Source organism: Hippocampus zosterae, chromosome 5 (genome assembly GCF_025434085.1).
Source record: "Hippocampus zosterae strain Florida chromosome 5, ASM2543408v3, whole genome shotgun sequence".
Lineage (NCBI taxonomy): Eukaryota > Metazoa > Chordata > Actinopteri > Syngnathiformes > Syngnathidae > Hippocampus > Hippocampus zosterae.
Window position 1 is genome coordinate 18,679,135 of NC_067455.1, and position 24,934 is coordinate 18,704,068.

General features: G+C 40.7%; 1 protein-coding gene across 4 annotated transcripts in view; it reads right to left on the minus strand.

The window, feature by feature from the left end:
* The window catches only part of LOC127601436 (intermembrane lipid transfer protein VPS13B-like), a 344,543-nt gene that overhangs the window by 253,426 nt on the left and 66,183 nt on the right, over positions 1-24,934 (minus strand). For 3 of the 4 annotated variants that reach the window (XM_052066675.1, XM_052066677.1, XM_052066679.1), the window contains 3 exons: positions 19,236-19,420; positions 1,048-1,194; positions 62-229 (listed from right to left, as the gene is read on the minus strand). In XM_052066675.1, coding sequence (XP_051922635.1) covers positions 62-229; positions 1,048-1,194; positions 19,236-19,420 — 500 coding nt within the window. Of the gene's footprint in view, positions 1-61; positions 239-1,047; positions 1,195-19,235; positions 19,421-24,934 lie in introns of all 4 variants that reach the window. The other variant, XM_052066676.1, reaches the window with a different exon arrangement.

The following is a 24,934-nucleotide window of genomic DNA, read 5'->3' on the forward strand; positions in this document are numbered from 1 at the left end:
TCACTGCATTCTGAAAATGCAGCTTTCTATGTCACCTTATAATAACTGAAGTTTTTTTTACCTGAGTTCCTGCAATCGTCTGCTTGCTGTGGCACTTGCACAGAAAATGCCAGCAGGTCAGGAGCCAAAAGTGATTCTGGTTTGCGGCTCTCATTCAGCCATCGCCTCATATGAAGTTCCTTTGTGTCGGATGGGCCCTGGATCAGAGGAACAAGCTTCTCCTTTACGACTTCTGAGCCTACGGGGCAGAAGCAATGTTTTCTCCAGTAATCACAACATTACAAGACGTTAAGACAAATTATAAATTTTGCTAAATATCAAACATTCTGTATCTTAGACTGATAGCTGAAATAAAATAAGAGCTCTAAAAATTTCCAATACAATCAATCCCTTACGTCTATTGCACAACAGCTGCTGCTGTAACAAAGCAATTGATGTAATCTTTAACATAAAATAATAAGGCAACAAAAGGCAAACCCATCCAACTAAAATTTACATTTACAAGAATTCACAGGAATTCACAGGAATAAGGTTCTCATTGAAATAAATACGACACCTGTGAAGTACATATTGACAAAGCATTTTTAAGTGCAACACTGTAAAAGTCACCTCGTTTCAAATGTCAGATTTTGATACACTTAAACTTTTATATAATCATACAATGTATATATATACACTGTATAATACGATGGACATTGAATGTTCAATAACAATGTGTGCGCTTATATTATTTCTTTGTACGTCTATAGCCGAAGCTGCAGTAAATCTTAAAACTCCTGACATCATATGTTCAGGTTGACCTGTTGGACTCTTGTCTCCAATAACATCCGTGCCTCAAAGACATGACCAAAGCCCAATGACAATCCCACAGGAGAAAACAGCAACTTAATCACACAGTTGGAAGTGAATCAACATCAAGAAGAAAGGCGAGGAGACAGAACGAAGGACATAAAAGCATAGGTTTGGAAAAGTAAAAGACACCCCAATGCAGTCCAGTCGGCCTCACTCTCTCACTCCTACACAGGCAGTAAAGTTTTAACAGGGCACAGCTGCACACACCTGGGGTCCTGGCACACACTTTTACAGCTCCCACGGTTCCAGAGGCGCATTTCACTGTTGCGCGGCTGCAGAACTTCAGCTCAAGATTTTGGAGCGAGCCCTCAAGAGTCGGTGACGAGCCTAGAGATTTCACACCTAATAAAAGATTGGGGGGCAGGGAAGAACAAGGAAAAAGCAGTGAACATGAATTGAAGTTCGACTTCTTTAAATACTGTGGCTGTGGCTTCATTAAACACTTGATTGACATTCAATTGTTATTGACCCCTTTCTTTTGCAAAGTTCTGAACAACAAGATATTCTTAACCAGAACCGAGGTGAACCCAAAAGCTGAACTGTGATAGGAACACAAAACCAGAGTCCAAAAGTACAGCTCAATATATAATACTAGTTCACTTTTCTATGCATATGAGGTACATTTTTATTGACATCCACACATACATATCCTTTGACTAAAAATATATATTTTTCAAAAAACTGTCCACAAAAAATGAAAAATGAATGAATGCCAACTTCAAATGCCTTGTGCATTCTGACGCGACCATTTCAAAGTCAAGAAAACATGAATGCCGCGCCTGTGGAGCCAGACCTGAAGGTCGGGCTCTAGGACGAGCACCTGGAGCCGACCGAGCCTGCACCCATGGGGCCCGGGCAGGCTCAGCCAGAGAGAAGAACGTGAGCCCCCCTTCTCAAGGGCTCACCACCTGTAGGAGGGGCCAAAAGGGCAGTGTAGTTTTCATCCTGGCAATAAAACAGTAGCTCTACACCCTCGGCAGGGTACTCAAGGGTGCATGGGAGTTACCCCAACCAGTCTAAATGTGTTTTGTGGACTTGTGTAAGGCATTAAACCTTGTCCCTTGAGAAAATCTGTGGGGGATGCTTCGGGAGTATGGGGTACCGAACTTCATGATACAGACGGTTTGATCCCTGTACAACTAGTTTAAAAGCCGAAATTCGATTTAACTTAATTTCATTTATATTTGGTAAAAAAGGTGACTCGTGTTAGTTCGGATAAAAAGAGACTATTTACATTTTGTACAAATTGAAATGTTGATAGTTCATGTGTACAGTCAAGACTGTGTACAGTAAAGATTGATTGTTATTAGTCAATAATTTACATTGATTTCATTTAAAGTATAAGTTGATATGTTATTGGATGTAACATTCCAAATAGCTGTCATAATGTTGACAATTATGGCATGCTTTTATTATTTACTCACATGCCTATTAGATAACACATTAGGTGGAAGACCCGTGTGGTCAGAAGGCATCTCTACCTCCCTAACTTCCCATTCCGATGTTTAAGAGCGAACCTCTGAAATATAAATCAGTTACAGCTGCCATTGACATGGGATTGAAAGCCACAAAAGTGGCAATTGTGATCATCTTCAAGTTTTGCTGTAGTGTATAAGTAGACAACCACGGGAGTTGGTGAAGAGCTCTGTCCACATAGAACATCTTGCAGGATATACCTAAGCAAAACATATGTTCAAGGAGTTTTTGGTTCATGACTAGGTCATGGTTTGGCCAACAATCAAACCTGAAGATGTGTTGCACTTCAGTCCTTCGCATTATTCCTTAAGGGTTGTTCTAACACAATGGCGGATATTAAACACATGGAAGACTTGGACAACACAGCTAATAGTCATTGGCAAACAAACTTCCATACAAACTTAAAGAATCTTGGAGAAAATCCACCTGTGATCGCCAAGAAAGAATAGAATACAAGAGTTAAATTTAAGGATTTCATTCACTTCCTTAACGGACAAGTGCCTCTGCATCCATTTTATGGGATCAGCAAGAAATTCCTTAAGTCAATCTCAGAAAAAAAAAAGAGCACAAGGATTTCAAGATTTGGATTTGGATGAGGACTACTTGGCCAATATAAAGGCCGTTGGACATCCAGTGGTGTGCCGTAACGAATCAGTTCAAGATCACCCACAGGGATCGACCACTCACTAGGAGAGGCCAGCTTTCCCAAGTCGGCTCTATTTTTGATCCATTGGGATTTCTCTCACCAGTGTTGTTGCCTTGTAAAATAATCCTGCAAAATGTATGTCTGCAGAAATATGGCTGGGATGACAAACTGCCTGACAATGTAGTTGTCAGTTGGAAAATATTGATCTGTCTCAAGACTGTCACAGCTGCAGGGATTTGGACTTGACAGATGTGTAAAGTTGAAAAAGTTTGATGTACCAGTCTCTGCACAGCTCCATCACTTTGCAAAAATGCCTCTAAAACCACCAGCTACTTTGTGCTGCGCTTTGCAACGGTTGACGCTCAAGACACCTTGGTCCTGGCAAAGACAAGGGTTGCACCCGTAAGGACTCCCAACTGTTCCTAGAATAGAACTACCTGCAGCCACAGTTGCAATAAATATGGATAAACTCCTGATCAAAGAGCTTCAGAAATATTTATTTTGGACTGATAGCACGGCTGTGCTTGTACTGTACTTGATCAGTGAGAAAACTTGGATTCAACACATTCGTTGCAAATAGTGGTGGTGATCCTGGAGCATTCCCAGACATCTCAATGGAGATATAACACCACCACTCTAAATGCAGCTGATCATGTCTCAAGAGGACAAACCGTGGAAGCATTTTTGAAAAATGACAGCTGGCTTTCAGGAACAAGCTTTTTGCTCAGATCACAGGACCCGTGGCCTAAAAATCCAGATTCTGGACTGCTGGATGTGGATGTCTTGGAGGTCAAAGAGTGACTCAAGTGCACGTCATTCAGTCACAAGGGCCCAAAGATTCTATGTACCGATGGATGAACCGGAATTCTTGTTGGAGAGCAGTGAAGTAGGCTGTAGCCTGGTTTCTAAGGCTGAAAGACTTGCCGAAAGGGCAGATGGAAAAAAGCAAGGAACTAATCACATGAATGAAAAAGGCAAGATGATTTTTGTCAAGAAAACCGTCAAAGTATTTTACTTGTGACGACTTGGCTGAATCAGAAACAGAAATTGTGTCACACAGTCAAAAGTTTTAAAGAAGATTTAGCTATGCTCGTAGAACATCAAAGGGTGAAGAAAAGTAGATCACTTTACAAGTTGACTCCAGTATTCGAATATGATTTTATTCACTGCCTTCAGAAACACTCACACTTGTTCGCCGCTCAGTGGCATAGGGACTATAGAGAGAGGATGAGAAGCTCGGTCATCTGGGAGAGGCTCAGAGTAGAGCCACTGCACCTGGGCAGTCAGAAGAGCCTGATAAGACGCCCTCAGGACAAGCCATGACAACACTCTGGAGTGAGTGAGTATCTATCCTGCCTGGCCTGGGTTTGCCTCAGGATCCCTCGGGGGGAGACGAATGAAGATGCTGGCGGAGAAAAACCTGGTCTTCCCTGCAAAAGCGGCTGCCACCACCGAGATAAGCAAAAGAGGGAGGGAGGATGGATGGATGGATGGATAACCCGCAATATGGGTGTGATGAAGTAAACAAATCTTGATTATTATTATTAAAATTAATTCCACATCACACAAGCCTTTACTGCTGGGGATCAAAACATTTATTGGTATGATTATGTTTAACTTGCTTCTAAGTGCTTGCGACCATATGTTGACTGCATATTATTTTCACACATTGAAGTACTGACTCTCTGCACAAAGTCACCCAAACAAACAATGAAGGCTGCTGCAGCAAAGGCCTGGCAGAACATTTGAAGGGAAGAAATATTTTTGATGGGTTCCAGATTTCAGGCAGTCATTAGCCACTTTTACACTGCCGTTTAAGGCTAGGAATGTTACGCCGCTGTTACGCAGAGCTGTTACCTCTCTGCACGGAGGAAGAAAGGTAAGTCAGATCAGCTGGCTACTGAGGTTTTAACATGAGCTGATGAAAACAAAAGCATATTCGATTACGAACCAACAACAATCACTTAATTTGAATTAGTGCATTGCTTGCCTGAATATACAGCACATTTCCAAAACCAAACTAATACAAAAACATAAATTTGATACTTGTTATTCTTTATTATTAATAAACATTATGGTTACTGGCTAAAATAAACGGACTACATGGAATTGATGGATTACATCAGTTGTGGGCGATTATTTTTCCAAAAAGGGTACACATGGAAAACTGGAATGGCGGTCGAGGGCAACCCCAACATACTACTTGCGTAGATCTGGTGTTTGTATTGAGAGTATTAGGGAATAAAAATGTTAAATAGAAATGATAAGCACTTTGAGAAAAGAAAATGTGTTATCTTTTTTTTTTTTTTGTTCTTTCATTCCTACTTAGGAGCCCCAAATCATTAACAGAGCAAATCTTCCCTTGCGCTCCATTGTACAGGAAATACAAAAGCTGAGAAGCATTGTTGGCCTCGTCACTTTTGGAAACAGGGTCGATAGAATGGTCGGAAAAGTCGCTAACCACAGCGACAAACTCACTAAGTTGGCAACAAGCTGTGGCTCAAAAAGCACCGCTTTTCAAAATAAAATCACCTCATAGTTTCAGTTTTATTCGCTACACGGGTGGAAGAATAGACAAGGGCAAGCACAAGATGCGGTCTCGAGTGGAGAATACAAACAATGCTGTTAATTTGCCTTGATAGTGGCTCACTTTTCTCTTGAGATTTTGGGCAAATTTAGAACAGGTCGCCGTTCTTATTATAGTAATGGAAGTCTCTACTCAGATTTGCCTTGTATTGGAGGTGAAAGGTGGTTCTTTTGCTTGAGACAGGTCCACCCCCTCAAAACCTAACCTTAATTATTGTTGTTTGAATTCAATTATTAGAATACAAACTTTTTTGGGATGGGATGTCCCATCGGTCAGACTTGACTAAGTATCCGCCGATAGATTCCCAATGCGAGAAATATCGAGCATCCAAATTATCTCAATTGTGATCTTTTTTTTTTAATTTTTAAGGTTATCCAACATGATACTGCACCTTTATATATGGTTATGAATGATTCACGCCCAATTTGTGGCAGAAACAACAAAAACGAATACATCCATATTCATCCATATCATCATATTCATCCATTATACCATACCAGTGGAGAAGCTCACAATATTGATGCAAACAAATTAGACAAAAAATATTCTGTTTTAAACAAAAGTTAAAATAGAAAATAGAAACTTTGAATGCAGTTACAAAATGAATTTCAATGGTAAATAAATTAATTCCACATAGTGCAACATTGCAAAAGTACAGCTAGAATGTTTAATTTCGGAAGTACAGTAGTTTCACATTCATTCACAATAAAAATACATACAATTCCATTTCAGGATAATCTGGAATATTGACTAGCAAGTCTAATTATGAAATGAACAGAAATATCAGTTCTCCATGAAACAATAGGCTTACAGTCACGACAAGTCTCCGTTTGCGCTGTTGTTGTTTTCAGAATTAAAACGCTTCAAAATTGCAGACACTAACCATGTCTCTCATCTTTTCACTCAATTCCTCAAACTCAAAATGTTATATCGCTGTCCCATTTGGCAATAGCTCTGCCCCTCATATTATTTTGTCCCTTTATGACCATTAAAAACTGTCAATGTTATTTCTATGTCGCACTGGAGTTTCAAAGAAAAACGAGCTAGATGGCTAGAGAACTCAAGATAACTTTAGCAGTTATGTGCCAGGCCACCTGTTGAGGGAAAAAAGGAGGATTCATTCATCACATGCACATTCTTCCAAGAAGCTAAAAGAGTCCGAACGCATCATGGTCATTCTTGCATTATCTGTTTTGATAGGACTTACTGGTGAAAATAAATCTTATATGATTCCCTGCAAGCATTCGTTCGACTTTAACTGGGGGTTCTTTCTTTCTTTCACATGACTTTTGCAAGCCAGTTATGATGCCTATTGTATTTCATGTTTAACACCGCTTTAACGAGCTTGCTTGTGGTGAGCAAAAATCTTTTTGACCAAAATGTATTGCAATGTGTCAATAAGGCACACACGGGTGCTTGAATTCGATATGCAATGATGTCTATGTTTTATAAATCATTTGCTGACTGTTAAATAATCACAAACAACTGGAACTGGCAAAAAATTAGCTGAATACTTGTGCAGGCTGAGAATAAAAAATACCCACAAGTGAGCTAGGTTCGAAAAGGAATGACCCACGTAGACACATTAAACATTTAACGAAAGGAATTGCAGGCAATTTGCTCAATTCTTAACCACTGACTTCCCTCCTCGCCCTCTCAACAAATTACACAACGACCTCTTCCTTCACTGTATGAGAGGCCCTCTGTATTACCAGGTGGAAGATGGGGACGTTAAGAACACTCATTATGTCTCCACTTGATGCATGGGGTGCAACAAAACTTTTGTTCACTGCCGACCTTAACAGCTTCCTCTGTCTGTAGCAAGTCACGTCCCACTTGAAAGTCATTGAAAATACCGTCACGCTTTTAAATATAAATACAATGGACATTACAAAGTTACTGAGGAAACAAAAAGCCACACAGTTTTATATACTGTATATATCACTATAAAATGACTAAGCCGCATGTACAAACCTATAAAATATATGCATTAAAAAAAAATACTGCACTAAATATCTTGGTTTCTGGCCATTGTGATTTTCAACGTTTTAAAATGTATTTAAAAAAAACATCTTCCTTCATGACACGCACACATGCTGAGATAATGGATCTAGAGTGCAGCTATTCTAAATGCTTCTAAATCCTAAATAATTAAGGTAGGATTGTTTTTATAAGCCATTTCATGACATTTTGGAGAGTTGCATTAATTGCTAGTTATTGATTTTTGAAATGCATGAATATCACAGCAATCATGAAATAGAGAGGTACTGTATTAATATGCCCCCATGCCCACGACCCCACATAGATGTCCGAAAGGGCACAGTGCACCTGCTGGGGTGGTAGTAGTTGCACTGGGAGGGGGGGGGGGGGGGGGCTCTTCATAATGTTTTGTCCAGCTGTTAAGACTATAAAAAGTGGGGTACCCATGAAGACAAAACCCACGGGTTTGTTGCCGTGAACTGTGGTATTTCGTTTGGTAGACGTGTGCTATGCATTAGTGTGTGTATTACAACCACACGTGTGAGTGTTTCTGTGTGTGACCGAGAGAATTGAATGCGTGTGTTATTTGTCAAATGAGGGCAGGTGCAAGAAGTACATAAACACAAAGTGAGGGCCCAGAGGCTATGGCACACCATCAAACTCACACCAAGGGAGCAAATACGAGCAGCTGGATTTGTCATAGTGAAATTGAGCAACGAGTCCAGAAAAACGAAGGGTGAAAGGACAAAACTTAAGTCTATTTTCACATATGCAAATAGAGCCAGTGCCAGCATAGCTTGGGAAGGGGGGACAGGAATAGGGCTGTTCTTCTGCTGGTTTGTTTGTGCAGTGTATGCCAGTTTCAGTACGTATCTCCGGATGTACGTGTGTATGTAGGTATGTGTGAATGTGTGAAGGAAAAGATGATGGGAGTGTGTTAGTATTGGTGGTGGCAGATGCTGGGGGTCTCATTTTCATTATTTCCATCCCCCCCAGGTGCTGCATACTTTTCAGTCTGCTCACTAAAGCAGTGACACATGTTCCTGGCTTTTACAGACCATGATTCCCTCTGCCACCGAATTACCTCAATTAAGGCTTCTTGCGGAAGCCATTTGGTCAAAACTAATGGGTCTTGGCACTGCGCTTGGAAGACAGTGAAAGTGGGGCCATGGGAATGAGGGATAAAAGAGATGCAGTGCAGCAGTGACAGGAGCAGGGAGAAGGATGTGTGAAGAGTGGGAAAATCATTTGCAGGGACCGACAGGATTCCTGCATTGGTACTTGTCGCCGGACAATTAGTTGATTTGCAATAGCTAACTACAGCATGATGGTCCAACTTCAGTTTGGTTGACTTCCAAAGTGTAATCTGCCATTGAAATACAGTATATTTCTAAATATGACTACGAACCAACTTTTGGTTTGTTTTTCCTTCACCCGAGCATTGGCAAACTCAACATTTGTACCGCATTTGGGGCATTCAAACTTAGCTACTGCTGTACTTTTTGCTGTGGCTCTTTTTTGCTCTCCCAATTTCATTCCTCATGTGAAAGATAAGGGTGCGGGCGGTGCATTTGAAAAACGGGCCTTCAGTGCGGACTCAAGTGTCGAAATGCACCTAGTAATATCTCCATCACATTGCAAAATAATATATAAACACACTATATACCAGGGGTAGGGAACTCCGGTTCCTGGAGATCCATATCCTGCCTCTTTTCGATCCCTCTCTACTCCAACACACCTTCCAATACAAAACATCCAACTCCAAAACTCTACACGACTGTCACGTCCCGTGTTTCCCAGCAGGGGGCAGGCCCTGTTTGCCACCTGCACACCTGTCACCCATTTGGGACTAATTACACAGCCTTTATTTGGACGCTCTGGCAGTCTACTCACTGCCGGAGTATTCCACGCCGTGCCAAAATTCTCTCGCCCAATTCATATTCGTATTATTCATTGCCTCTTAGCCTTGTGGCTGTTATTGCGCGTCGTTGTTCCTCTTTCGAATGAAATTTATAACATTGTCTAATCAGACCCTCCTTGCTATTTTTCCGCAAGTGTTTTCTGTTGTTCTCTTTATTTATCCCTGGTCCTTATTTTGACCAGCGCCTTTTGTTATTCTCCCGGTCAGGTAATTTTGTGTTTGTATTAAAGACTCCTTTTGTACTCTGACAAACCTCTTTCCGTGTCTGCTATTTCGGGGATCCACTTTCAGTTATTTGGTTGTACACGAAGCGATTATCCTCTCGCTTCGGGTACAACGTGACAACGACAATGTAGCAGTTCAAAATCGATATTTATCTAATAACTTTTAACAAAATAGTGCATTCACAAAAGAAGCTAATTATTTACAAAATGCATCCTTCTTTGCTGCTCCTGAAATCTGATTGGTTAAAATGAAAACAGTGAATATTGGTCCGCGCACAACGAGCCGGCACTTGCGATTCTGAAGGTGTTAGGCAGATTAGGATGACATGGCAACACACAGAGCCTGGTAGCTGATTGTATGGCCATGTGACTAGAAACTGGGCAGCCAAGACACACACATACATTATGAAATGAAGATAAGAGACTGTTGGAAATAAATGTATATAATTCAATCAAAGTTTTAAATGAAGGTTAGGGTTTCTGATAGTGTGTAGGCCACAAAGCCTTGAAGGCCCTGACTGTGCACTAGTCGAAAGATAGGCTGAGTGTGTTGGAGTGGGTGTAACTGCAGTTGCTTCGTGAAAAGTTGAGCAGTGTTGTTGTTTTAAGCATGAACAAATGTTCTTCATTTTGCTTTGATCTCTTAAAAACCAACAGTGCGAGGCTTTTAATGATTATTGGAAAATACAGCTCAAAAACTTCTGTTTTGAATTAATTTCCCTGGTTTCATATCCTAACTCTAGACAGAAGTGAATGATGAAAAAAAAGGGAAAAAAAAGAACAGAGATGCAGGAGGACAAAAGCAAAAGACGACAGACTGTGTCTGGCCCGACTTAAAACATCATCACGATCTGCCAGGAAAGGAACAAGGCCGTATGTGGCCCATTGAAGTTTGCACTGACAAGAGCCGTCTCGAGTTCTATCCAAGATTTATTTATCAGTTCTCTGATGCTGACACAACGTGTTTTTAATATCAGAAATACGGTTGTGTGTGGATGAAAAGGCCCCTCTTTTGTCCGTACTTCCACTTGATTTCTTGCTACCATTTAAAGCACACAAGGTGACAGGCAAACATTCCACTCAATCCAACAATTTACCTCTTCAAAGAAAGTGCCTTGAGTGAGTGGGCGACACCATATTGAAGCAGACATTGTAGAATTATTTTTTTTTTCTCTTTTACATTATTCCACAATTTATGCTGCGACTCATTTTGCTTTTGTTGAGCAACAATGACTACAAGCTCGATATCCGTCTCTGTGTTTCAAGTATTATAGGTTATTACAAATAGCGGGTAACGTGTATAGCCGGGGTCTCAAACTCATTTTTTGTTGCAGGCCTCAAGTTATGGCTACCTTTGGAGGGCCGCTGCAAAATCTCAACGTTATTTATTACCCACGACGATTCGACATTTCGATACAGATTCCGGCAAGAATCACGATAGTTGACACACATGAGTTACTCCTGCGGGTCACATAAAATGACGTGGGGGGCCGGATCTGGCACCCGGGCCTTGACTTTGACACCTGTGGTGTATAGTTTAGATCAGGGGTGCCCAAACTTTTTGGATCGAAGATCTACTTTTCGATCAACTAACCTCCCGGGATCTACCCTTACCGGCACGCGCGCGCGCGCACACACGCACGCGCGCACACGCACGCGCGCACACACGCACGCGCGCACACGCACGCGCACACGCACACGCACACGCACACGCACACACACACACGCACGCCATGATGAGAAACAGCCTGAAACTGAGGCATACGACGCCCTTTTGCAGCCTGTTAACTATCGTAGCTCACACGTACCGTTTTAAAGTGCTTCCCTGGGCCCTCCTACATTCCTATTCTTTGCTTGTGCCCTCGGTGAATTGTACACGAAGCAAACTCTGAATGAGAATCATGACGATAAAAGATAGAGCGCAACAGCTCTGATCACAAGCTGCAATTGCAAACTGCGGAGCGCCAACAACTTCCGGTGAACTGTTAACTCTTTTACTTGCTTTCCTGAAAAGAAAATACTGTATATTTTTGTGATTGAATTTTATGCTTGATTAGTTTCTTTCTTGGCAGAGATTCCCAGTGAGCCACCACAAATTAGGGCAGAGAAAATGTGGATTCAATTTGAAATTCCTGTTTGCAAATGGTCAAATGTCAAGGGTTCACTCAATATGAAAGTGTGCTTTAAAACACTTGATGTTGGAGAATGGATTTATTTATTTTTTTAATGTGTGGTGTCTCACATCCAATTTCGTAACAAAGCTGTGTCGGCATAGCAAGTAAACCATTTGTCAGATGGGTTGGCATTGGTTCCACACCACACTCTCAATGTTTTTGTGTCCAACCTTTTATCACAATTTCCCCATCAGACTTCATTATTCCACTTTTTCATCTGTCATTTTTCGCTTTCTTTATATTATTATTTTTCCTCATCTGCCCTTTCATGCGTAATCTGTGTTTTGAAAGTTACGTCACAGCTCATTATAATCCTCCTGTGTATTTTATTAATCCACTTTATTAATCAGAAATGTATATTTTTCGCTATATCCCAGTGGGAAATAGTGACAGGCAGAAAAATCTAATATTCTTTCATTAGATGGCAAAAAGTACAATCAATCTGAGTGTTGATTTCACATTGAGTAAGTAAACATGTGACTAAATTAAGATAAGATAAGATATCCTTTATTCGTCCCACACTGGGGAAATTTACAGCCTCCAGCAGCAAGAATGTATGTAGAAAGAAGAAAGGGTAAGACAAGATTATTATTATTTCAGTGTTGACACTTTTTGTTTATAGTTTTGTTTCGTGGTTACCCGTGAGTAAAATACCTTGGACCAAGAAAGGCTGTTTCCCAACTGATCTAATATTTATTCTCCTAAATAAAATCTCAAATTATTAATAAAGTCCTATATGATGCACATACACTTTTGTCTTTGTATGAACTTATCGTGAATTTAAGCGAGATATAAACCCTCCATCCTAAGATCTCTGCACCAGAGGACTTGCATTGGAGAAATAGACTCGGTTCTCTGGCGTGCGCACTTGAAACATATCTGGTGCCGGTTGTCAGTGACCTTAAGTTCCTTGCGGGCATAGTGAATGTTCGCATAAAAAACAAGCAATGAAAGAGTACAAAAAGACCATTGAATAAGATATCTGTTAGTCGGTGCGCATTGTTGCTCACCAGTGCTACTTGGCTACCATTTGTGCTACTGTACACTACTGCACCTCATTAATAAATGACAAAGAGTTGCGTGTGCATATGATCCAACGGAACAGATGCGAACCAAACAGCCATACGGCACCGTTTTAAAAAGCTGTTCCACTGTGTGTGTGTGTGTGTGTGTGTGTGTGTGTGTGTGTGTGTGTGTGTGTGTGTGTGTGTGTGTGTGTGTGTGTGTGTGTGTGTGTGTGTGTGTGTGTGTGTGAGACAACTTGCACAGCAGTGAGCAAGGTGACAGAGCGTGGCTGACTGCTATGGAAGTGTGCAAAATGATGAAAAAAACATTAAATAATACTGTACGAACAAATTCAATGAGCACATGTAAGAAAAAAAAAAGCAGAAGGCATTATTTTAGTTGAGAGAAGCTGAAAAATGGTTCATCACATCACTGTGCAATAAAACAGAAAATGGCCCAGTGTGAGCATGCGTTGTCTTTAGCTGCCATCAGTCGTGTTGATGACAATGTAGCAAAATAACATAGATTTCCCATATTCAAAGTTGAGACAACTCACATATAATCTTAATGAAATATCATTTTTACCAGAAACGAATTGTATTTATTCACAGTCATAGATGATACTGGATTTGTGGCATGAACTAGTTTTCTCTATTTAGCACTGACGGCAATAAAGAAAAACTTTTACCAGAAACGAATTGTATTTATTCAAGGTCATAGATGATACTGGATTTGTGGCATGAACTAGTTTTCTCTATTTAGCACTGACGGCAATAAAGAAAAACTGCTTTGCGGCGTCAAGCATTAGAATTACAAAAAAAAAAAAAAAGAATGACGATAAGAAACAGATTGTGTTTTCATCAGTGCAGTGTCACTAAGATCCAAGACTGACTTCATAAATGGAATTAAAAACTGTCCCGAACATTAAAATACAGGGTGTAACTCTGAAATTATGTCCAGGAAGTATAACTTCACGACTCATCAAGAGCCTTTTTAACGGTTTTATTATTTGTCGGAAAACGTCTTTCATCTTTCAAGGTTGCCACACACGTATTTATGGCTTGGAATTATTTTGTCCAGAACATTTAAGAACATTTCAGACTTTCCAAACGTTAGAAGTGCATCAGCTAAGTGAAATGTTGCCGTAAGATTACACACTGCATCAAAGATGAGATTACACGGCATGTAGAACAGTGTAGTACCGTTAGCTGAAACGAACGGAGACGGACGCAGTGTGTGGTACGTTGGTGTGGTCAGTGTGTCCCTGAACCTGAGGTTAACTGTGGCTGCATGCCAGAACGGGCGGGAATTACAGGCTTCCTTTTGCTCCTGCTACTACAAACTACACAAGGATCCCGAAAGTATACATTTATAAAGAATACATAAGGAGTTCAAATGACAATCACAGCTGGTGGGCAAATAAATCACATGTAAGAAAATTTGATTAAACAATGAATGGAAAATAGGAAAAAGGATTCAGTTGAGCTCAGAAGACATTGCAAAAAATGTCAACAAAGTCTGTCAAAAGCTCAAAAACGTTGTTTCTACCTTCAGTGCATAGTCGGCGTGGTAAAGGTGTGTACAAACACGATACATTTCTCTGTGGTACACCTCTCCATTTCCAGTTTTTGTCCAACTAACCAAACACAACGCAAGTACATCATGTGACTGCAAAGGAAAGAGACGCAATGAGTGGTGTGTTACGACTAGTTGGGCAAAATGTTATTAGTTATACAGTGGTTATGAATGACTTTCCCAAAAAAGCAATTGAATTGCTCACTGAGGTACTGCATGAATGTAATTCCTTAACATTAGAAGTAGTTACAGTACTTTCTTACTTCTTAAAAAAAAAAAACAACCTTCATGTATGAGCGCTTTTCAAAAAGGTTAAAGAGAGTGGAACTGCATTGAAAGATTCATGATCAAACTTGACATTGACTGGATTTACAACTTGTCGACTTACTGGAGGCCTGAACGCAATCATTTTCATTATGAGTAATATTTTCAATAACCATTTCTTTTAGCAGTGTTTGAAAATAAAATAAAAAAAAGTCACAGCTTCCAGGAAAGTGGTTCATACACAAAATAATTTCACAAAATATTTGCCAAAACAGTGAACCATAAAGTGCTTCACAGTCCTTGCACTGTAAATGCAAGCAAGTAAGTAATTAAATAAATAAATAAATAATTCCTCCGACTGGCACATGCCAATGATATACGATCCATAAGATATGACAAAGTGTAGTCTATACCGGTGACCCATGTTTTTCGGAATGGCCACTTAATAAAATAAATTAAGAAAACAGTGTATCCACAAATGTACCACATTTCCAAAGAAATGTCTTCTTTTCATTGGTTCATTTTCTTTTTTTTTTCAATGATTATTATTGTGAATTGTTGTTCGTTTATGTGTGCCCTGCGGTTGGCTAGCAACCAGTTTGCAAAAAACGAAACCCTATACGTCCAGTTAAAAAAGTCCGCTTCACCTGTTTTATCGTTTCCTTGTGTGTGCCTCTGTGCAAGCATCCTTGCCTGTGTTTGTTACAACACCTACCCAACTGTACCTCTGATTGATTTAACATGATCGAATTTAACTCTACCTCAGTCAATTATCATCACTTCAAGAAGATCAGAAAAACATTTTTTTTTTAAAGGGGGTGGGGGTCTCATTGGTGCGATGAACACAGGTTCAATTATCTGATAATTAAAAACAGCAAGCCGTGTTTTTGGCCATAATGGTGTCATCATGATTGAAAACAATTATATCCCAAATCATTAAATAAGAAGTAAGAATAAGAAAACGTTTATTCGTCTCACAATGGAAAAAATCCCAATTTACAGCAGCAAAGTTCTGAAAGGAAGAAAGAAACACAGTATAAAACGCCATTACTCCCAGTACTGGTCACCACAAAAGAATCAGCTGAGCTGAGGGAACACACATCACAAGTGGACAACCAGCATTGTGCGCCAAATACACAACTTCACACATTTGTAATGTTCTGATTTTCTTCAATCATTCATCAGTTATCAAGGCAAAATGTAAACTGCTGACCATGCCACTTAAAATTGCTGCCACTGTGCAGTAATTGCAAAATAAAAATAAAAAAGGTTTTTGTGGCAGCGCTCCAGTCATTTTTCTGTGATTTCAAATGTCTGACAGCTGCTTTAATCAGAGGCCAAAAGTTTTTTTGAGGAAACTTTACCTGCCTGTCAGTACGCTGTGATTAAAATTGAAGCTGTTATGAGTTTGTCCCCTTGCTTTTTGGATTTTCTTTCTTTGGGGAAGGAATGAAATATCATTCCAAAGCAGCTCTCCCACGAAGGACACTGACCAGATGTGTTATTGGCGAGACTCAATATGAAACACCTTTGACTATTGAGAAACTCCAACATCAAAAGAGAGGGGAAGAAATTACTTTTAAAACAACTCAAAGAGAACAGCTTTTGGTAATTCAGAGTGCCTCTTTATGTATTGTTCAGTGTGTGTCAGTCTACGCTACGTGTGTCAAACTCCTGGGCCAGATGTAATTGTATACCCTGACGGAAGTGGCCGAGGAAACATTTGATATATTGTGTGGAAGTGACCCACACCACAAGCGTAAACAAGCCCATACACATTAGGTGACTTCACTCAGTGTTACTTACTTCGAATTTCACGCTACCATGCATGTGGTTCTCTTTTGTCACAAGAGACCAGAATGTCAATAATTGCACTCACGTTGAAGCTCAGGGTGCTACATTCACCACCACCACCACCAAAAGTGGCAACCACTTGAACCGCACACGACGCCACTTTAACAATTACACCATGTCAGTATAAAATAACCCAAAAGAGAACCATGCTGGGAAAGGCTTTCTCCTCAGGTTCCCTAAGGCCGCCATATCTTTGGGGCATGTCCTTAGTTTAAATTTGTACAAGTTTGCAGAAGACATTGTGCCAATTTTGTGGGGGAACGTGTTGCAGCTATTAAAATGTAAGTTAGTGATTATTTGCAAAAAACAATCAAGTTTAATATTGTTTGAACATTAAATATCACGTCTTTGTAGTGTATTCAATCAAATATCGGTTGAACATCTGCAAATCATTGTAATCAGTTTTTATTTATTTTAAACACTGTGTCGCAACTGCTTCGGAATGGGGTTTGTCTTTTTGTGCTCTTTGAGTAGCAACTAAAATGCTGATCCAACGCTGTGCTCCTTCTTAAGTGTCAACATTTAGCCAGCCTTGAAACTACAGATGTACACATCAGAAGTGCACACTGAAAATATCCAAATCACACCAGATTTGGGTGTGTTATTACGCATTTGCCTAGCAAGCGCTAATTTTGTTCACAAAAACTAGAAAATATTTCTGTCAATGCATATTTTTCACCAGTCAAAAAGTAGACTAGATGAGACTAAAACCTTCTATTAATAAACAATAATTTGTACTAAATCAATATGCATTCTTGTAGGCTAATGAAGAGACAAACGTGGTTAATTCAAGACTGGGCTAGAATCTATGAACCTTTTAGTTCACGAGCAAAGTCGAGATGAATATAATATGATTTTGTGGCGTCAATTACCGCTCTCTAAACCAAATTCTCACGTGATTCAGGGCAAAAACGAGGCTCCGGTAGACGGGGCTGAGTCGTGTTGTCTTGTTTGCAAATGACAAAACAATCCTGTATGCGGATGCACTGAATGGAATTCGCAGCAAATCAATCGATCATGCTTGTTGCATGAACTGGTGAAGCCTACTCAGATGAGAGCCAAAACACTTCCTGAGACAAACAGCAGTCCAGCTGCGATCGAGTCAATGCCCTGAGAATTAAATGACTGATGAAGAAGACTATCCCCGAGCATACCGAATGGAATCACTTTGTGAACGGTTTCATTCTTTTCTCAGTTCGGTTGAGCTCAGCTGCAAGCGTGTGCCGCAGGAGGAACTCAGATAAGGCAGAGAGCTTTAGTGGGGATTTATATCTGTTTGCTGTGTAACGGCTATAACAATCTGGTAAAATGTGAAATTTATGTGAAACTGCCCCACGGTGCAAAATAGATTGGGGGCAACACTTCGGGCCAAATCAGCTGACCATGCGTATGCTGTAAATCTACATGTTCATCCGATGACATTGGTGCGTTGGGGGGTTGGTGGGGGGCACCAAGCAACAACTCCTGCTGCTATTTGAAAACCAGACCATATGTCTACCGCTTTTTAGGGGGCATCCATAACCCCCGAATGTTGGCGATATACAGTATACTTGGGCCCGCAAAACAGCAACAAGCTTCACTGAAAAAAACTAACTGAAAACTGCAAAAAGCTACTCACCTTCACACATTCAGAAGCAGTTTCAAACATTGATGTAACACTTTAAACTACAAACATCACCAATACTCAACACTTCTGTGCCTGCTAAGCCTTTAATGCAAGCTCCCCACCACCTTTTTTTCTAACCTGCAACCAAATGTCCAGATGTTAAAATGTTTCTGCGCGTAACTATTCAAACCCTGTTCCAAGAGAAGGCAGAGAAAGAGAGAGAGAAGAGGAATATTTTACTTCACTCCACAGGAGACCAGTTTCATACATTTTGGCAGCCACACAACAGTAAAAAGGTAGCTTTGCTGGTTTGGCAGCCAAACACTGACGGCTTACCAAACAGCGCAATCCTAATGAGTTGGAAAACCCCGAACTCCCCAGAGGACTATCCAGATGTGACCAACATGAAGAGCGCTACTGTTTTAATTTGTCTCGAACGAAAAGGCAAAATGTTGAAGCTGAACATTAATATAGCAGACAATTTGAAGCGTAAAGAACTTGAAGTTCATTTCACCTTTTCTCGACAAGCACTTCCAACACATAGCCCCCTCCCGGGTAGAGGACAAGGCGATACACATTTATGTGACTGAAATAGTGACTGTTTTCATTTAACCATTTTATACAATGACGATGTAGAGGGGAAAATTTTTAATGCTTCCGTGGTCATGATTCATTATGGAACTCACAAATATCACCCAACTCCGTTGTTTACTTTGGCTTTACTTTAGGCTCTATGGGCAATTTAATTTCATTGCTGAGCTGTCTGCCCTACACATTTACTACTGTAGTTTCCTGGTCACAAAATGCTCTTTCCTGGCGCAATAGAATTATTATTACTTTTTTTTAGGTTAAGTTTTAAAGAGAGAGAATACAGTGTGTAGCAGGTGAATGTCACATTGGCGTCAGCTTGAGCCCACGCCATACCCCTTTCACAGTTTTTGTGGATATCAGTGAAGTAGTTTGTGATAACATGCGGAGGTACGGTGCAAACCTTGCATTTTGGGGTGGATTAAACCAGTAATGAAATGGGGGCATCTTTGAGCAGAGTCAGTTGAGAAAGATCTAACACACCTGGAGCTTTGTAAACCTCGTTGATGAGGCTTTCGCTGAACGTCGAGGGTGCCCCATTCAACATGCCATGTGTCCAGCTCTGCCAGATTGCTTGGAGCAAATGTGTCTGGGCTCTCGTGGCCTGCACAGTGAAGTGAGGAAGCTCCAAAATACACTCTGTGGTGGGGACCGAAGACCTTTTACTCCTGCGAGATCATGAAAAGCAGCAGAGAAAGATGATTAGGTGAAGGATAGTCCAACTGAAGGCAAGGTACTTACACACAATGATCACAGTCAGATGCAAACTGAATTTAAAAAAAAGCACTGGTGGGAGGTTATGCTTGACTCTAAATCACGTTCTGATTTAAAAGATAATAGTGCCTCGATAGCACAAGAGACTACACAGGGAGATATGGATTCCAACATCAAATGTAGGTGCCAGCCAAGCTTCTTTGGCCTTTTAGTCAGCTTTGTCACCGAACCCCCTCTCAGCTCAGTCCAAACTGAAATGATGATAGATGCAAGAGGATGTACAGCCTAGAAACCTAACACAAAAGAATCTCAACAAAGATTCCATCTGTCAAATGAGAGGGAGGTTACGTGTCGATGTCGATGCATGCATGTGAAAGACAAGCTGGAGGGTTTATGGAGGGTGAGGTAACAGCGGTTGGATTAGTGTCCATCAGTTTTATGCCCACCAGACCCTCACTGGACCATGAACATTTTCATCTTCTGATACAGATATGAAAACACACACACACAACACACTTCCACATTAGACTGCCCACTTCATGCCCTGCTTGTATCGCGCATACACAAGTATCTTGAAATACAAGCCTTTCAAATTCACCAGTCAGCTATTAAAACTACTTGCAAGGTGAGAACTGATTTCAATATTGGGTGAGTCAACACCACCAGCACATGCACTAAGTCCTAAACTGAGCTCATTATGTGGTTCATTTCTGTATGCGTTCAAGGTTGATACAGGCAATAAATACCATTTGTGTCCTGAGGACTTTTGATTACATGACTACAAAGATAAAAATAGAACAGATGTATTTTCCAAAGATGGCTAGGAGGTGAAATAACATCACAGTTAATTTAATCACACATTCCCATTTAAAGTGTGCGGTATGTCACGGGGTTTCTCCCCTACTAAGCAGCTCTGCAATCGTTTAACTTCTCTACTTCTCTCTTGCTCTCCTTTCAGTGTCTCCACAGCTTTCCCTTTCTTCTGCTCCTGGGTGGTTCAGCAGGGTGACACGACCCGTTAGCCATACACAGACGGGTGCGGAGAACTAAACCGCATGCTGCCTTTGGGGGGAAACTGAAAGACGTAGAGGCAGTTTGATAGAAAGAACATAAAAGCGAAGAGAAAATGTGACAGGGTCAACAGGTTTCACTTGATAGCATGCATATTTTTAATCCACAGCTACATGTGGTGCATTTGACATCCATGCTTCTCAACTATTGAAATCCCTACCGTTACATTCTATATAGCTTGACATCAAACGGAGTTTCATGTGTTTGTGCATGCCAGTGTGCATGTGTACACAGGGTTACATTTTGCTGATGTGCAAAAGAAAGTGAAGGGAACCATGCAACAATAATGTGCCCCACATGCGGAGCAAATGTGTCTGCAAAGCCACTTCAATAGGCAGATTGGCAAAGGATAAAGGTTTGTTGGCTCATTCAAGTGTGATTCCAAGGGAGTTGTCATGCGCACGCGGTCCTCTAAATCCTTAATTATGCACCTGCTTTTATTATATTATTCCCAACTCATCGTAAAAAAGCAATGTGGATGGACTTAAATCAGATGCAGAAAGTCTCATTAGGGTCAAGATGTTGGATGTGAGGACAGCAAGACACTTCAGACTGCAGCTCACAATTCAACGTGGTGAACAGCATTCTGTCAGCAACCAAAACGGCCTGAAAAGAATTAATGCTTCCAAAGAGAAGCACTTAAAGCCCGAACAAAAGTCACGTTTACCCCGCAAAAGAAATAACCACATGTATGGGGTAGGGATGTTTGATACTGATACAAGTATGAGTACTCAACTCAAGTAGTCATCCATACTGATACCACAAGCAATGTAAAATTTCCCGAAAAACAATGACAGAACAGATCATTTTTAAGAAAGACCTAAAGGGATTTTGTCTTTTTCTGAACAGACTTGCTAGGCCTCCAGTGGAACGAGAAAGGTGCAGTGGCCAAGACAGTTAGTGCAGTGAAAATGTGTGCTTGGGAGTAAAAGGCAAGGCACACAGATAATCGGGAAAAAACGTGTCCGTGAGGCCTCGTGTGTCGCGTAGGCTAACTAGCAAGTCGTGGTGTTGTTTGAGCTTGCTCGATCCGTGACGTGGGTTGCGTCGGCGCTGATTGGTTAAAACCCAAACACCGCACACGTGCATACGTGTTCGCGCTTACGTGCACACAGCAGAAATCAGCGGATTATCGATTGCTGAGGCGCGCTTACTTGAGTGCCATTGACAAAACAGTTGTTTACGCGCGTGACATGCGATCACCGGGTGGCAAGTTGCTACAGACCTATATTTGCTAATCATATTTTTTCTTAAAACTGCATGAGTTGAATGGCCATTTTCTATATTTTGTTGATTTGCTCATAAAATATTTTCTATACAACACACAATTAAATTAATTTGAATTTTAAAAATGAATGAAACAAATGGAAGGTAAAAAAAAGTAGCAATGAAAATATGTGGTTGTACGATTTCTTTTCAAGGAATATGATGAGGTGCAAATAATTAAGTGGAATACAACAGCCCTTTGAGTGACATGTTTTGAAAACACAAAGTAGTCACCATTTGATTCAATTGTGGGCGGGACTGTACATGGAGCGATTTAACATACACAATAAACAGTAAGACGAAATGGTAATAAAGGCGGTAGAAAGCACCAAGCAGTAAAATCATGCTGAGTCGAACGCCAAAGAATACAAGTGGGTTTTGAGGAGGGCTTTAAAGATGGGCAGCGAGGAGGCTTGCCGAATGTTCAGTGGGATGTCATTCCAGAGAGAGGGACCAGCAACAGGTGCAGGGTTCGATAGCGGCTGCGGCCTTCCTGTGTGGATTTTGCATGTTCTCCCCGTGCCTGCTTGGGTTTTCTCCGGGAACTCCGGTTTCCTCCCACATTCCAAAAACATGCATGTCAGGTTAATGGAACGCTCTAAATTGCCCCTCGATGTGATTGTGAGCGCGAAAGGTTGTTGGTGTAAATGTGCCCTGTGATTGGTTGGTGTCCCCCACCTCCTGCCCGAAGACAGATGGGATAGGCTCATGCACACTTGCGACCCTTGTGAGGATAATCAGATAAGAAAATGGATGGATGGATGGTTCACTTGTAATGTCTCTGAGTGAAAACTGAATGGCACCCATATAATGACATGCATAACTTAGAAGAAGAGGAAATCTGACATCATGTCATAGCACTATGCTAAGCCGGGTATAACGTTTAAAAAAAAGTACGAGTCTAACTGAGAATTACAACACGGAGCTAATCCAAATGTCCGGTAGAGGCCTAGACAGTAACCAGCACCCAATTTAAAACTACTTGCAGCAATTGAAGGCTTTCACCTGCTCTGATCAGAAGCTTAGTACGAATGCTAATGTCAGCCACTATCACGTCATACCAAGAGCAATAACCAATGCTCTGACAGAGGTGCTAGGAACAACAAAAAATAAAACTCCTCAACTGCAAAGACAAATAAAACCGACATCTTGTCATGATTGGAAATATATTGCCAAGAGCAGATGGTCCAAATGGTTTATACAGTGTCCCAGAATACAAGCTTGGAACCGGCAGACATTTTTCCGCAGTATTCATTTTTGTTATTACTCACATCCTGCAGAGGACCAAAAATCATTTCCCCTCACTCTTTTCAACATACAGTGACAAAGACAGCTGTGGGGCTTGGAAGGTCGACAGGAGATGAGGAGCAAGGTGCTTTTTAATGGACCGCAAAGGAGTAGTCGACTACATTTACAAAATTGTAGTTTCCCTGGTGCAGGTGAGGTTTGTCTGAAATGAGATCTTGATGTGAAAACTACAAAATAAAAAAATAAAAAAGTCTACATGCACCGGTTCAAATGTCAGGTTTTTGTTATGATTGAAAAAAAAGACTGAATACTCGAGTGGGAACCTTTCCCGGTTCTTTGATCTTTAATGCTTGCTAGACTAACATTAACGACCAGAAGACTGTAATTTTCCAGTAATACTCTATAATGGGTGCCAAAATGATGGAGTACATGGCCGTGGAGCTTTTTCTGCCAAATGCCAAAGGTCTCCCCTGCCCAAAACGGTTCATGTTCTTAGTCATACCCGCAAAAGGGACCAACTTTGCCTAGCCCATGTAACAATGAGTGCTCACTGGATTCAACTAATTAAGTATACGAAAAAGTGCCATAGATAGGGAAAGTCCTCGCAAATAGAACAGTCATAGTGATACAACAGCCTGTCTGAAGTCACCAACCCAATTGTGTGTGTCAAACAGGCTTCATTCCAACATGATCAAGATAAATTGACAATTTTCTTTGCTCCCATCTTGTCACGCTAAAATAGCCCAGAAGACAGGAGATTGTTGTCGCATTTACAAAGCACTGGCCAAAAATTCCTTCAATGTAGCTGTTGGCCTATGAGCAACATCCCTGAACAGTTTCATTCTCTTCCTTTCATAAATTGTGGAAGAACTTCCAGTTCTTGGTAATGTTGTGCCATATTTTCTTCACTTGCTAATGACTATCTTCAGTGTGTTCCAGAGCATATATCATGCTTTGGAAATTATTTTTTAGCCTTCACCTGACTGATACCTTTGAACAATGAGATCCCTCTGACGCAGTGGAAGCTCTCGCCACACCACGGATTATGCTGTAAAAGGTGACTGTGAGGAAAATCCTACTAGAACACCTGAAATGTATTTGGGGTTGTTCAGAGGCTCCCATTTAACCTAAGTTGGAATATGATCCCCAGTTATAAAAGTTTGTGCACCCACATAATCTCAGCTGTTTAGTTACACGTTCCCTCACTACAATAGATTGTTTCTTTTATTTTTTTATGGAGTTGTCCCAGTTTATATCTCACAATAATGGAGGAAAGACTTTTGAAATTATGTATCTTGCTCTCATTTTTCAAAAACCTGGGTGTGTGGACTTTTCATATCAATTGTAGGTGAGTCAGTCAGGGTGAATAAATTCAGGGAGCAAAAGAAACATGTCAATAAAATCAGTCCGTTTCAATGATGATTACATTGTGCTACTTTCTCTTGACATTTGGATTATCTGAACCACTTCACTCCACAGCAGCTCCAATATAATCCGCCACAGAGTGTCACGTTTGTCAGATAGACAAAACTGATAGCCACCGTCTTGGAGCCAGCGACGTTATCTCAAGTTTTTCCTCAATCATTCACTGTCACGCCCTGCCTTGATTAAGCAAAGCAAACATTATCAAAAGAAAACAGTCAAGAGATACCTGTTCTTGTTTTCCAATTGCAAAAACAACTCAAACAAAACCATTCAAATTGATTTGGACTGGAACAAGTCCTCAGAGCTCAGTTAACAGAATGCCAGTCAGAAGTTTGGAGACGGTCTCATTGAGAAGAAAATGGTTCCCAACTTGTGACTAGTACTAGTAACAACATATAAATAAGGCTTCTCCAAAAAGTTGTGCAAATTTTATTTCAATGGTCTATTACATGGTACAC